At 45.2% G+C, this 13,012-nt stretch overlaps 1 protein-coding gene across 7 annotated transcripts in view; it reads right to left on the reverse strand.

The window, feature by feature from the left end:
* The window catches only part of PLEC (plectin), a gene marked incomplete at its 5' end in the record, with an annotated part of 200,263 nt that overhangs the window by 61,959 nt on the left and 125,292 nt on the right, over positions 1–13,012 (reverse strand). For all 7 annotated transcript variants that reach the window (XM_056552862.1, XM_056552860.1, XM_056552858.1 and 4 more), the window contains 4 exon segments: positions 3,447–3,566; positions 3,648–3,754; positions 5,807–5,922; positions 12,582–12,748. In XM_056552862.1, coding sequence (XP_056408837.1) covers positions 3,447–3,566; positions 3,648–3,754; positions 5,807–5,922; positions 12,582–12,748 — 510 coding nt within the window.

The following is a 13,012-nucleotide window of genomic DNA, read 5'->3' on the forward strand; positions in this document are numbered from 1 at the left end:
TATAGATGAGAATATAGAGACTGTGATTATATATGAGAATATAGAGACTGTGATTATAGATGGAATATAGAGACTGTGATTATAGATGGAATATAGAGACTGTGATTATAGATGGAATATAGAGTCTGTGATTATAGATGGAATATAGAGACTGTGATTATAGATGGAATATAGAGACTGTGATTATAGATGAGAATATAGAGACTGTGATTATAGATGAGAATATACAGACTGTGATTATAGATGAGAATATACAGACTGTGATTATAGATGAGAATATAGAGACTGTGATTATAGATGGAATATAGAGACTGTGATTAGAGATGAGACTGTGATTATAGATGGAATATAGAGACTGTGATTATAGATGAGAATATAGAGACTGTGATTAGAGATGAGACTGTGATTATAGATGGAATATAGAGACTGTGATTATAGAGGAGAATATAGAGACTGTGATTAGAGATGAGACTGTGATTATAGATGGAATATAGAGACTGTGATTATAGAGGAGAATATAGAGACTGTGATTAGAGATGAGACTGTGATTATAGATGGAATATAGAGACTGTGATTATAGATGGAATATAGAGACTGTGATTATAGAGGAGAATATAGAGACTGTGATTAGAGATGAGACTGTGATTATAGATGTCTTTATACATAAATGTTGTGTCCCCTGAAGTGGTTTGTCACACGGACCTGACGTAACAATCTCATGACAAGTTGGTCCCGTTTGATCACAGGATGCGGAGAAATGAGGCTGACCACAACCAAATCTCATCAGTCACACATCCTGTCACACCCTACACCCATCACTGCCAACTACACCCTACACCCACCTCACCCAGATACAAGATATACGACCAGCATATCCCTACATGTAACCCCTTCACTGCCAACTACACCCAGATACAAGATATACGACCAGCATATCCCTACATGTTACCCCATCACTGCCAACTACACCCTACACCCACCTCACCCAGATACAAGATATAGGACTAGCATATCCCCACATGTAACCCCTTCACTGCCAACTACACCCTACACCCACCTCACCCCGATACAAGATATAGGACCAGCATATCCCCACATGTAACCCCTTCACTGCCAACTACACCCACCTCACCCCGATACAAGATATAGGACCAGCATATCCCTACATATAACCCCTTCACTGCCAACTACACCCTACACCCACCTCACCCAGATACAAGATATAGGACCAGCATATCCCTACATGTTACCCCATCACTGCCAACTACACCCTACACCCACCTCACCCAGATACAAGATATAGGACCAGCATATCCCCACATGTAACCCCTTCACTGCCAACTACACCCTACACCCACCTCACCCAAATACAAGATATAGGACCAGCATATCCCCACATGTAACCCCTTCACTGCCAACTACACCCACCTCACCCCGATACAAGATATAGGACCAGCATATCCCTACATATAACCCCTTCACTGCCAACTACACCCTACACCCACCTCACCCAAATACAAGATACAGGACCAGCATATCCCTACATATAACCCCTTCACTGCCAACTACACCCTACACCCACCTCACCCAAATACAAGATACAGGACCAGCATATCCCTACATGTAACCCCTTCACTGCCAACTACACCCTACACCCACCTCACCCAAATACAAGATACAGGACCAGCATATCCCTACATGTAACCCCTTCACTGCCAACTACACCCACCTCACCCCAATACAAGATATAGGACCAGCATATCCCTACATATAACCCCTTCACTGCCAACTACACCCTACACCCACCTCACCCCAATACAAGATATAGGACCAGCATATCCCCACATGTAACCCCTTCACTGCCAACTACACCCTACACCCACCTCACCCAGATACAAGATATAGGACCAGCATATCCCTACATATAACCCCTTCACTGCCAACTACACCCTACACCCACCTCACCCAAATACAAGATACAGGACCAGCATATCCCCACATGTAACCCCTTCACTGCCAACTACACCCTACACCCACCTCACCCAGATGCAAGATATAGGACCAGCATATCCCCACATGTAACCCCTTCACTGCCAACTACACCCTACACCCACCTCACCCAGATACAAGATATAGGACCAGCATATCCCTACATATAACCCCTTCACTGCCAACTACACCCTACACCCACCTCACCCAAATACAAGATACAGGACCAGCATATCCCTACATGTAACCCCTTCACTGCCAACTACACCCTACACCCACCTCACCCAAATACAAGATACAGGACCAGCATATCCCCACATGTAACCCCTTCACTGCCAACTACACCCTACACCCACCTCACCCCGATACAAGATATAGGACCAGCATATCCCTACATATAACCCCTTCACTGCCAACTACACCCTACACCCACCTCACCCAAATACAAGATATAGGACCAGCATATCCCCACATGTAACCCCTTCACTGCCAACTACACCCTACACCCACCTCACCCAAATACAAGATATAGGACCAGCATATCCCCACATGTAACCCCTTCACTGCCAACTACACCCACCTCACCCAGATACAAGATATAGGACGAGCATATCCCTACATATAACCCCGTCACTGCCAACTACACCCTACACCCACCTCACCCAAATACAAGATACAGGACCAGCATATCCCCACATGTAACCCCTTCACTGCCAACTACACCCACCTCACCCCGATACAAGATATAGGACCAGCATATCCCTACATATAACCCCTTCACTGCCAACTACACCCTACACCCACCTCACCCAAATACAAGATATAGGACCAGCATATCCCCACATGTAACCCCTTCACTGCCAACTACACCCTACACCCACCTCACCCAAATACAAGATATAGGACCAGCATATCCCTACATATAACCCCTTCACTGCCAACTACACCCTACACCCACCTCACCCAAATACAAGATACAGGACCAGCATATCCCCACATGTAACCCCTTCACTGCCAACTACACCCTACACCCACCTCACCCAAATACAAGATATAGGACCAGCATATCCCCACATGTAACCCCTTCACTGCCAACTACACCCTACACCCACCTCACCCAAATACAAGATATAGGACCAGCATATCCCCACATGTAACCCCTTCACTGCCAACTACACCCTACACCCACCTCACCCAGATACAAGGTATAGGACCAGCATATCCCCACATGTAACCCCTTCACTGCCAACTACACCCTACACCCACCTCACCCAGATACAAGGTATAGGACCAGCATATCCCCACATGTAACCCCTTCACTGCCAACTAATAGCGGCCATATACCCTGCATGTCACCTGCCTCACCCAATCACAGCACCTCCATACTAGTAACCCTATCACTGCCAGGCTGACTGCGCTGTGTTGTTAGGATGGCAGGGAGCAGCAGTGCTACATACCTCAATCTCTTCATAGCTGGCAGGGAACCTCTTCTCCTCGAAGATGACGGTGTAGTGTCTGATCCACTGCAGCAGCATGGTCACCCGCTCGTAGTACTCGTGCCATCTCAGCTCCAGTTCCTACAGGAGAATAAAACCCATGAATCCTCCAGATTAGGCCCAGATCGGGGGGTGTCTGGCACCCGGCGTCCAGGTACTCACATTGGCTCTGACTCCATCCTGTACATCAGGGACTCGCGGCATGGCGTCATAGAGGGAGGACACATAGGTGATGATGGATTTCTCGTCAGGCTGCGGCACGTCCACATCTACGGGGGAAACACTAAATTATTACCAGAAGTGACCACTGTGTGAATATAATATATATACAGCAGGTGTGACATCACTAATGTGCGAATATATACTATATACAGCAGGTGTGACATCACTAATGTGTGAATATATACTATATACAGCAGGTGTGACATCACTAATGTGTGAATATATACTATATACAGCAGGTGTGACATCACTAATGTGTGAATATAATATATATACAGCAGGTGTGACATCACTAATGTGCGAATATAATATATACAGCAGGTGTGACATCACTAATGTGTGAATATACTATATACAGCAGGTGTGACATCACTAATGTGCGAATATAATATATACAGCAGGTGTGAAATCACTAATGTGTGAATATATACTATATACAGCAGGTGTGACATCACTAATGTGTGAATATATACTATATACAGCAGGTGTGACATCACTAATGTGTGAATATTAATATATACAGCAGGTGTGACATCACTAATGTGTGAATATAATATATACAGCAGGTGTGACATCACTAATGTGCGAATATATAATATATACAGCAGGTGACATCACTATTGTGTGAATATACAATATATACAGCAGGTGTGACATCACTAATGTGTGAATATAATATATACAGCAGGTGACATCACTATTGTGTGAATATACAATATATACAGCAGGTGTGACATCACTAATGTGTGAATATAATATATACAGCAGGTGTGACATCACTAATGTGTGAATATAATATATACAGCAGGTGTGACATCACTAATATGTGAATATATACTATATACAGCAGGTGTGACATCACTAATGTGCGAATATATAATATATACAGCAGGTGTGACATCACTAATGTGTGAATATAATATATACAGCAGGTGTGACATCATTAATGTGCGAATATAATATATACAGCAGGTGTGACATCACTAATATGTGAATATATACTATATACAGCAGGTGTGACATCACTAATGTGCGAATATATAATATATACAGCAGGTGTGACATCACTAATGTGTGAATATAATATATATACAGCAGGTGTGACATCACTAATGTGCGAATATATAATATATACAGCAGGTGTGACATCACTAATGTGCGAATATATAATATATACAGCAGGTGTGACATCACTAATGTGTGAATATAATATATATACAGCAGGTGTGACATCACTAATGTGTGAATATAATATATATACAGCAGGTGTGACATCACTAATGTGTGAATATACTATATACAGCAGGTGTGACATCACTAATGTGTGAATATACAATATATACAGCAGGTGTGACATCACTAATGTGTGAATATATACTATATACAGCAGGTGTGACATCACTAATGTGTGAATATACTATATACAGCAGGTGTGACATCACTAATGTGTGAATATATACTATATACAGCAGGTGTGACATCACTAATGTGCGAATATATACTATATACAGCAGGTGTGACATCACTAATGTGCGAATATAATATATATACAGCAGGTGTGACATCACTAATGTGTGAATATATACTATATACAGCAGGTGTGAAATCACTAAGGTGTGAATATATAATATATACAGCAGGTGTGACATCATTAATGTGCGAATATAATATATATACAGCAGGTGTGACATCACTAATGTGTGAATATAATATATATACAGCAGGTGTGACATCACTAATGTGTGAATATACTATATACAGCAGGTGTGACATCACTAATGTGTGAATATAGACTATATACAGCAGGTGTGACATCACTAATGTGTGAATATACTATATACAGCAGGTGTGACATCACTAATGTGTGAATATAATATATACAGCAGGTGTGAAATCACTAATGTGTGAATATAATATATATACAGCAGGTGTGACATCACTAATGTGTGAATATATACTATATACAGCAGGTGTGACATCACTAATGTGTGAATATATACTATATACAGCAGGTGACATCACTATTGTGCGAATATACAATATATACTACAGTAGTGACATCACACTCCACATGCTCAGTTGTTCCCTGGGGGTCGTACCCTCTGGATCCAGCAGTCTGGTGACCCCGAGCTCCCGTTCCGCCACATTAAAGGCCTGGTCCAGGTTCTCGATGTTGGTCTGGCGGTACACCCTGTTCATGTCGATCAGCATCGGTCTGTGGAGAGATCAGAGACATATGAGTCCTGTACTACAGAAAGGATCTAGAGCCGCACGGGAGCTGAGGATCTAGAGCAGTACGGGAGCCGAGGATCTAGAGCAGTACGGGAGCCGAGGATCTAGAGCAGTACGGGAGCCGAGGATCTAGAGCAGTACGGGAGCCGAGGATCTAGAGCAGTACGGGAGCCGAGGATCTAGAGCAGTACGGGAGCCGAGGATCTAGCGCAGTACGGGAGCCGAGGATCTAGAGCAGTACGGGAGCCGAGGATCTAGAGCAGTACGGGAGCCGAGGATCTAGAGCAGTACGGGAGCCGAGGATCTAGAGCAGTACGGGAGCCGAGGATCTAGAGCAGTACGGGAGCCGAGGATCTAGAGCAGTACGGGAGCCGAGGATCTAGAGCAGTACGGGAGCCGAGGATCTAGAGCAGTACGGGAGCCGAGGATCTAGAGCAGTACGGGAGCTGAGGATCTAGAGCAGTACGGGAGCTGAGGACCTAGAGCAGTACGGGAGCTGAGGATCTAGAGCAGTATGGGATCTGAGGATCTAGAGCAGAGCTGAGGATCTAGAGCAGTACGGGAGCTGAGGATCTAGAGCAGTATGGGATCTGAGGATCTAGAGCAGAGCTGAGGATCTAGAGCAGTACGGGAGCTGAGGATCTAGAGCAATACAGTATATAGACAATTCTGCTCAGACATATCATCTCTGCAGGCGTCACACACACCTCTGTTATATAACACCCCCACCCTGCAGAACAACATCGATACAAACACATTACACTCACTACATTATACACTACTGCACTCCCCTGTACATTATTACACTCCCCCCTATACATTATAACACTCCCCCCTATACATTATTACACTCCCCCCTGTACATTATTACACTCCCCCCTATACATTATAACACTCCCCCCTATACATTATTACACTCCCCCCTGTACATTATTACACTCCCCTTATACATTATAACACTCCCCCCTATACATTATTACACTCACTACATTATACACTACTGCACTCCCCTGTACATTATTACACTCCCCTTATACATTATAACACTCCCCCCTATACATTATTACACTCCCCCCTATACATTATTACACTCCCCTTATACATTATAACACTCCCCTTATACATTATTACACTCCCCCCCCTATACATTATTACACTCCCCCCTATACATTATTACACTCCCCTTATACATTATAACACTCCCCTTATACATTATTACACTCCCCCCCCTATACATTATTACACTCCCCCCATACATTATTACACTCCCCCCTATACATTATTACACTCTCCCCCCTATACATTATTACACTCTCCCCCCTATACATTATTACACTCTCCCCCCTATACATTATTACACTCCCCCCATACATTATTACACTCCCCTTATACATTATAACACTCCCCCCTATACATTATTACACTCCCCCCCCCTATACATTATTACACTCCCCCCATACATTATTACACTCCCCCCTATACATTATTACACTCCCCCCTATACATTATTACACTCCCCCCTATACATTATTACACTCCCCCCCTATACATTATTACACTCCCCCCCTATACATTATTACACTCCCCCCTATACATTATTACACTCCCCCCATACATTATTACACTCCCCCCATACATTATTACACTCCCCCCATACATTATTACACTCCCCTTATACATTATAACACTCCCCCCTATACATTATTACACTCCCCCCCTATACATTATTACACTCCCCCCATACATTATTACACTCCCCTTATACATTATAACACTCCCCTTATACATTATAACACTCCCCTTATACATTATTACACTCTCCCCCCTATACATTATTACACTCCCCCCTATACATTATTACACTCCCCCCTATACATTATTACACTCTCCCCCCTATACATTATTACACTCCCCCCTATACATTATTACACTCCCCCTATACATTATTACACTCTCCCCCCCTGTACATGATTACACTCTCCCCCCCCTGTACATTATAACACTCCCCCCCATACATTATTACACTCCCCCCTATACATTATTACACTCCCCCCTATACATTATTACACTCTCCCCCCCTATACATTATTACACTCTCCCCCCTATACATGATTACACTCTCCCCCCTGTACATTATAACACTCCCCCCCATACATTATTACACTCCCCCCTATACATTATTACACTCCCCTTATACATTATAACACTCCCCCCTTATACATTATTACACTCCCCTTATACATTATAACACTCCCCCCTATACATTATTACACTCTCCCCCCCTATACATTATTACACTCCCCTTATACATTATAACACTCTCCCCTATACATTATTACACTCTCCCCCCCCTATACATTATTACACTCTCCCCCCCTATACATTATTACACTCTCCCCCCTATACATTATTACACTCTCCCCCCTATACATTATTACACCCCCCTATACATTATTACACTCACTACATTATACACTACTACACCCCCCTGTACATTATTACACTCCCCCCCTATACATTATTACACCCCCTATACATTATTACACTCACTACATTATACACTACTACACCCCCCTGTACATTATAACACTCCCCCCTATACATTATTACACTCCCCCCCATACATTATTACACCCCCCTATACATTATACACTACTACACTCCCCCCTATACATTATTACACTCACTACATTATACACTACTACACCCCCCTGTACATTATTACACTCTCCTTATACATTATTACACTCTCCCCCCCCATACATTATTACACTCCCCCCTATACATTATTACACCCCCCCTATACATTATTACACTCCCCCCTATACATTATTACACCCCCTATACATTATTACACCCCCTAACATTATTACACTCCCCCCTATACATTATTACACTCCCCCCCATACATTATTACACTCCCCCCTTATACATTATTACACTCCCCTGTACATTATAACACTCCCCCCATACATTATTACACTCCCCCCCATACATTATTACACTCCCCCCTATACATTATTACACCCCCCCTATACATTATACACTACTACATTATACACTACTACACCCCCTGTACATTATTACACTCCCCTTATACATTATTACACTCCCCTTATACATTATTACACTCCCCTTATACATTATTACACTCCCCCATTATACATTATTACACTCCCCTTATACATTATTACACTCCCCCCTATACATTATTACACTCTCCCCCTTATACATTATTACACTCCCCTTATACATTATTACACTCCCCCCTATACATTATTACACTCTCCCCCTTATACATTATTACACTCCCCTTATACATTATTACACTCCCCCCTATACATTATTACACTCCCCCCTTATACATTATTACACTCCCCTTATACATTATTACACTCCCCTTATACATTATTACACTCCCCTTATACATTATAAGTAGTAGCAGTGACAGGTGAGCACACTCAGGCACATGACACCTGCCGCCCGGTTCCTGCCCCCTCCTCCCTCCCCGGGGGTCTCGTACATTTCTCTCAGCAGTAGCTCAGAGCGGATGGAGTAGACGGAGCCCAGGTAGGTGCTGCCCCGCTCCATCGCGCCATTCCCGTTCTCCGGGGAGGTGTAGCCATTTTCTGGGGCGATGTCCTCACACAGCATCACCACCCTGTCCAGCGGCTGCGCGGGCGGCACTGTCCTGGAGAGATGGCTGGCGGGTCTCCTCGGCTTCCTCCTCTTCTGTCCATCCTGAGGCATTATGGCGGATGTGGAGAGACGCTGTGCGCAGTCCTCATGTCCGGCGATGGCGGCTCCTCCTCCTCGGCAGGGTCTCCGGTTACATGACAGCTCTCCGGTATCTCACAAGATCCTCGCTCTGAAGATGTCTGCACCTTCTGATCCTGCGCCGCTGCTCGTGTCTGTGCTCCGGGGTGCGAGACGCAGATCAGGGCGTGCCGGATCCCCGTGCTATTACATGTTATACGAAAACGCGGAGGAGGGAGGAAGACGCACCAATATGTCGCCTCCAGCTATGAAAGGAAAGCGCTGGGTGTCTGCACCTGAGAAACGCTCTGCAGCCGAGGACGACCCCGTCCTGTCATAACACAGATGATGGGAGTGGTAGTGAGACCGTCCGCACCACAAGACTCTCAGACTACCAGGACCCCCGCGATCTCCCTGCTGCACCCGGCGTTCGTTAAGAGCAGTGTTTCCCAAACAAGGTGCCTCCAGCTGTTGCAAAACTACAACTCCCAGCATGCTCGGACAGCCGAAGGCTGTCCGGGCATGCTGGGAGTTGTAGTTTTGCAACAGCTGGAGACACCCTGTTTGGGAAACACTGGTTTAGAGCGTCGTATGCAGCGCCGGAGGCTCGTGAAGTCACAGCCACGCTCCTAAATTCAAGTCTAGTCACGCCCCCTCTCATAGACTTGCATTGAGGGGGCGTGGCCACGAAGTCACGAGCCTCCACCCCGCATGGCCGATGTCTGAGGTGCCGCAGCTGAGATCTCGGGGGACCCCCGCGATCAGACATCTTATCCCCCATCCTTTGGATAGGGGATAAGATGTCTAGGGAGCGGAGTACCCCTTTAAGGAACTGCGCACGCAACATATTAGCGTAAATTGTTAAAAGCACGTGCAACGCCGGAAAAAGACACGCGGCAACAAATATCCCACGACTACTTGATAAATGCAACAAATCTATCCGCACGCACTAAGCAACAAACAAAGAAACAAAAACAAAATACCAAATAATTGCGCAGTGAGCGTAAACTCGAAAAAACACTAAAATGCGCAAAAATTATCATAAATAAGGCGCATGGGCTTCCACTCACAACATGAAAAAAAAAAAAGCGTAACACAATGACAACTTCCCGTCCGCACGTGCGCCAATACCTGACGAATTTACCATCTCCTCCTCACAGCTGAAGGACTCGCTACAATGTATCAGTGCAGAGAATCCTCTGTGATTATACAGAATAGACTCCAGAGGGATGAATGTTACCTGCACTGATACATTGTAACAAACCCTCAGCTATGTGATCAGGATGAGTCTTTTAGTTGTTCATTCACTGACAGCCAGCAGAGACGTTGTGGTGCAGTCTGTCAGACACAGGGGGGGGGGGGGTCCGACGTTTGGTCCCCCCCCCCCCCCCCCGCAGCGCGCACGTCATCCGCACATCGCGCCCCGCAGGATCAGACCTGCACTCACTGCCCTCATTGTTTGGGAGCCGCCATTGTTTTTGGCTGATGGATGAAATCTTGTTCCAGCAGGAGCGCAATAATCCCGATCCACCTGCCAGGACGCGGCTTTAATCCACGGCACGCCAACAAGGTGAGACGCTCTGCAGCCAGACTATACTATGGAGGTAATGAGAGGGCGTGATGCTCTGCACACATACAAGACATGACCTAAGCGTGAGATACTCTGCAGCCTCCTGTGCGTTCTATACACCATAGATTTACAAAGCTATGGATGAGATAATCTGCAGGGATAAGCTGCGACCAATGACCGAGATGCTCTATAGCGCCAAAGCTTAAAGGGGCATTCCAGTGAAAAAACATTTTTTTTTCACATCAAATGGTCCCTGAAAGTTCATCAGATTTGTAAATTACTTCTATTAAAAAATCTTAATCCTTCCAGTACTTATCAGCTGCTGAAGTTGAGTTGTTTATTTTTGTCTGTCCACAGTGCTCTCTGCTGACATCTCTGTTTGTTTCAGGAACTGTTCAGAGTAGGAGCAAATTCCCATAGCAAACCTCTCCTGCTCTGGACAGTTCCTGACATGGACAGAGGTGTCAGCAGAGAGCACTGTTGTCCGACAGAAAAAACAACTCAACTTCAGCAGCTGATAAGTACTGGAAGGATTAAGATTTAAAAAAAATGTTTTTCTTTACTGGATAACCCCTTTAAGTGTAGAGAATGGACAAACTACTCTGCACACTCTAGATGTAAGATGTAAAGGTGAAATAATCTGCAGGCTTCTTTGCTCAATCTCAGAGGAGATGCTCTGCATGGATTGTAGTAGAATATGAAAAACAGTAATGAAATGTGCTGCGGATTAGACAAGAGATGGCTCCGATAGACGCTTCTGTGTACTGTATCAGCGGCTATAGGAAAAGTCGGGGGTAGGAGAGATAGTCTGCATGTATATCTGCAGACTCACTCTCCTACACTAAGACTAGGGCACTGTACCTGCAGACTAAGTACCCTGGGTAGAAATGTTCTGCATATATCCCTTTAAATATGAGAAATGTGTTGCAGTTTTATTGTACTCAGAGTGGGAGAGATGTTCTGCAGACATGGTACCAGACTGTGTAGGAGAGATGCTCTGCAGACATGGTACCTGTCTGTGTGTTTACAGCGGCGAAATGCTCTGCAGGACACTGTACCTATCAATGAGCAGGGCGGCCACGCCCGGATCATCCTTTTGAAGATGACATTACCTTTCGCGTCTGAACACGTCTCCCGAATAAAACGAAAAGAATTTGTTTTCTCGCGACAATCGCCTGAGGTGTAAAATTCTTCGCCAAGGAGGAGGCGGGTTTAAGAGCAGCAGCCAATCACAAGATGGATCCTAAAGAGCTGCAGAAACACGTGCACCGAAGCCCCGCCCACCCCGCGCCAAACACCCTTCTCTCCTTCCTTACTTGTGCCGGTGGATGATGGCGTTGAAGAGTCGTCCGTCCCTCCAGCTGCCGGTGAAGTTGTCGCAGCGCAGCCCCTGGTAGCCCTCCGTCATCCGCTGCGACCACAGCAAGAGCTTCTCCTTGGCCGTCATGTCCTCCGACTGACCGCTCACCTGGATGTCCGAGATCTACAGAGACAGGAGGGGAAAGTCAGAGTGCGGCATCATTACTACTACTCCTATCATCTGAGTGACATCCCTGCATCACCACCACTACTCCTATCATCTGAGTGACATCCCTGCATCACCACTACTACTCCTATCATCTACTGAGTGACATCCCTGCATCACCACCACTACTGCTCCTATCATCTACTGAGTGACATCCCTGCATCACCACCACTACTACTCCTATCATCTACTGAGTGACATCCCTGCATCACCACCACTACT

The sequence above is a fragment of the Hyla sarda genome, unplaced genomic scaffold (genome assembly GCF_029499605.1).
Source record: "Hyla sarda isolate aHylSar1 unplaced genomic scaffold, aHylSar1.hap1 scaffold_201, whole genome shotgun sequence".
Classification (NCBI taxonomy): Eukaryota; Metazoa; Chordata; class Amphibia; order Anura; family Hylidae; genus Hyla; species Hyla sarda.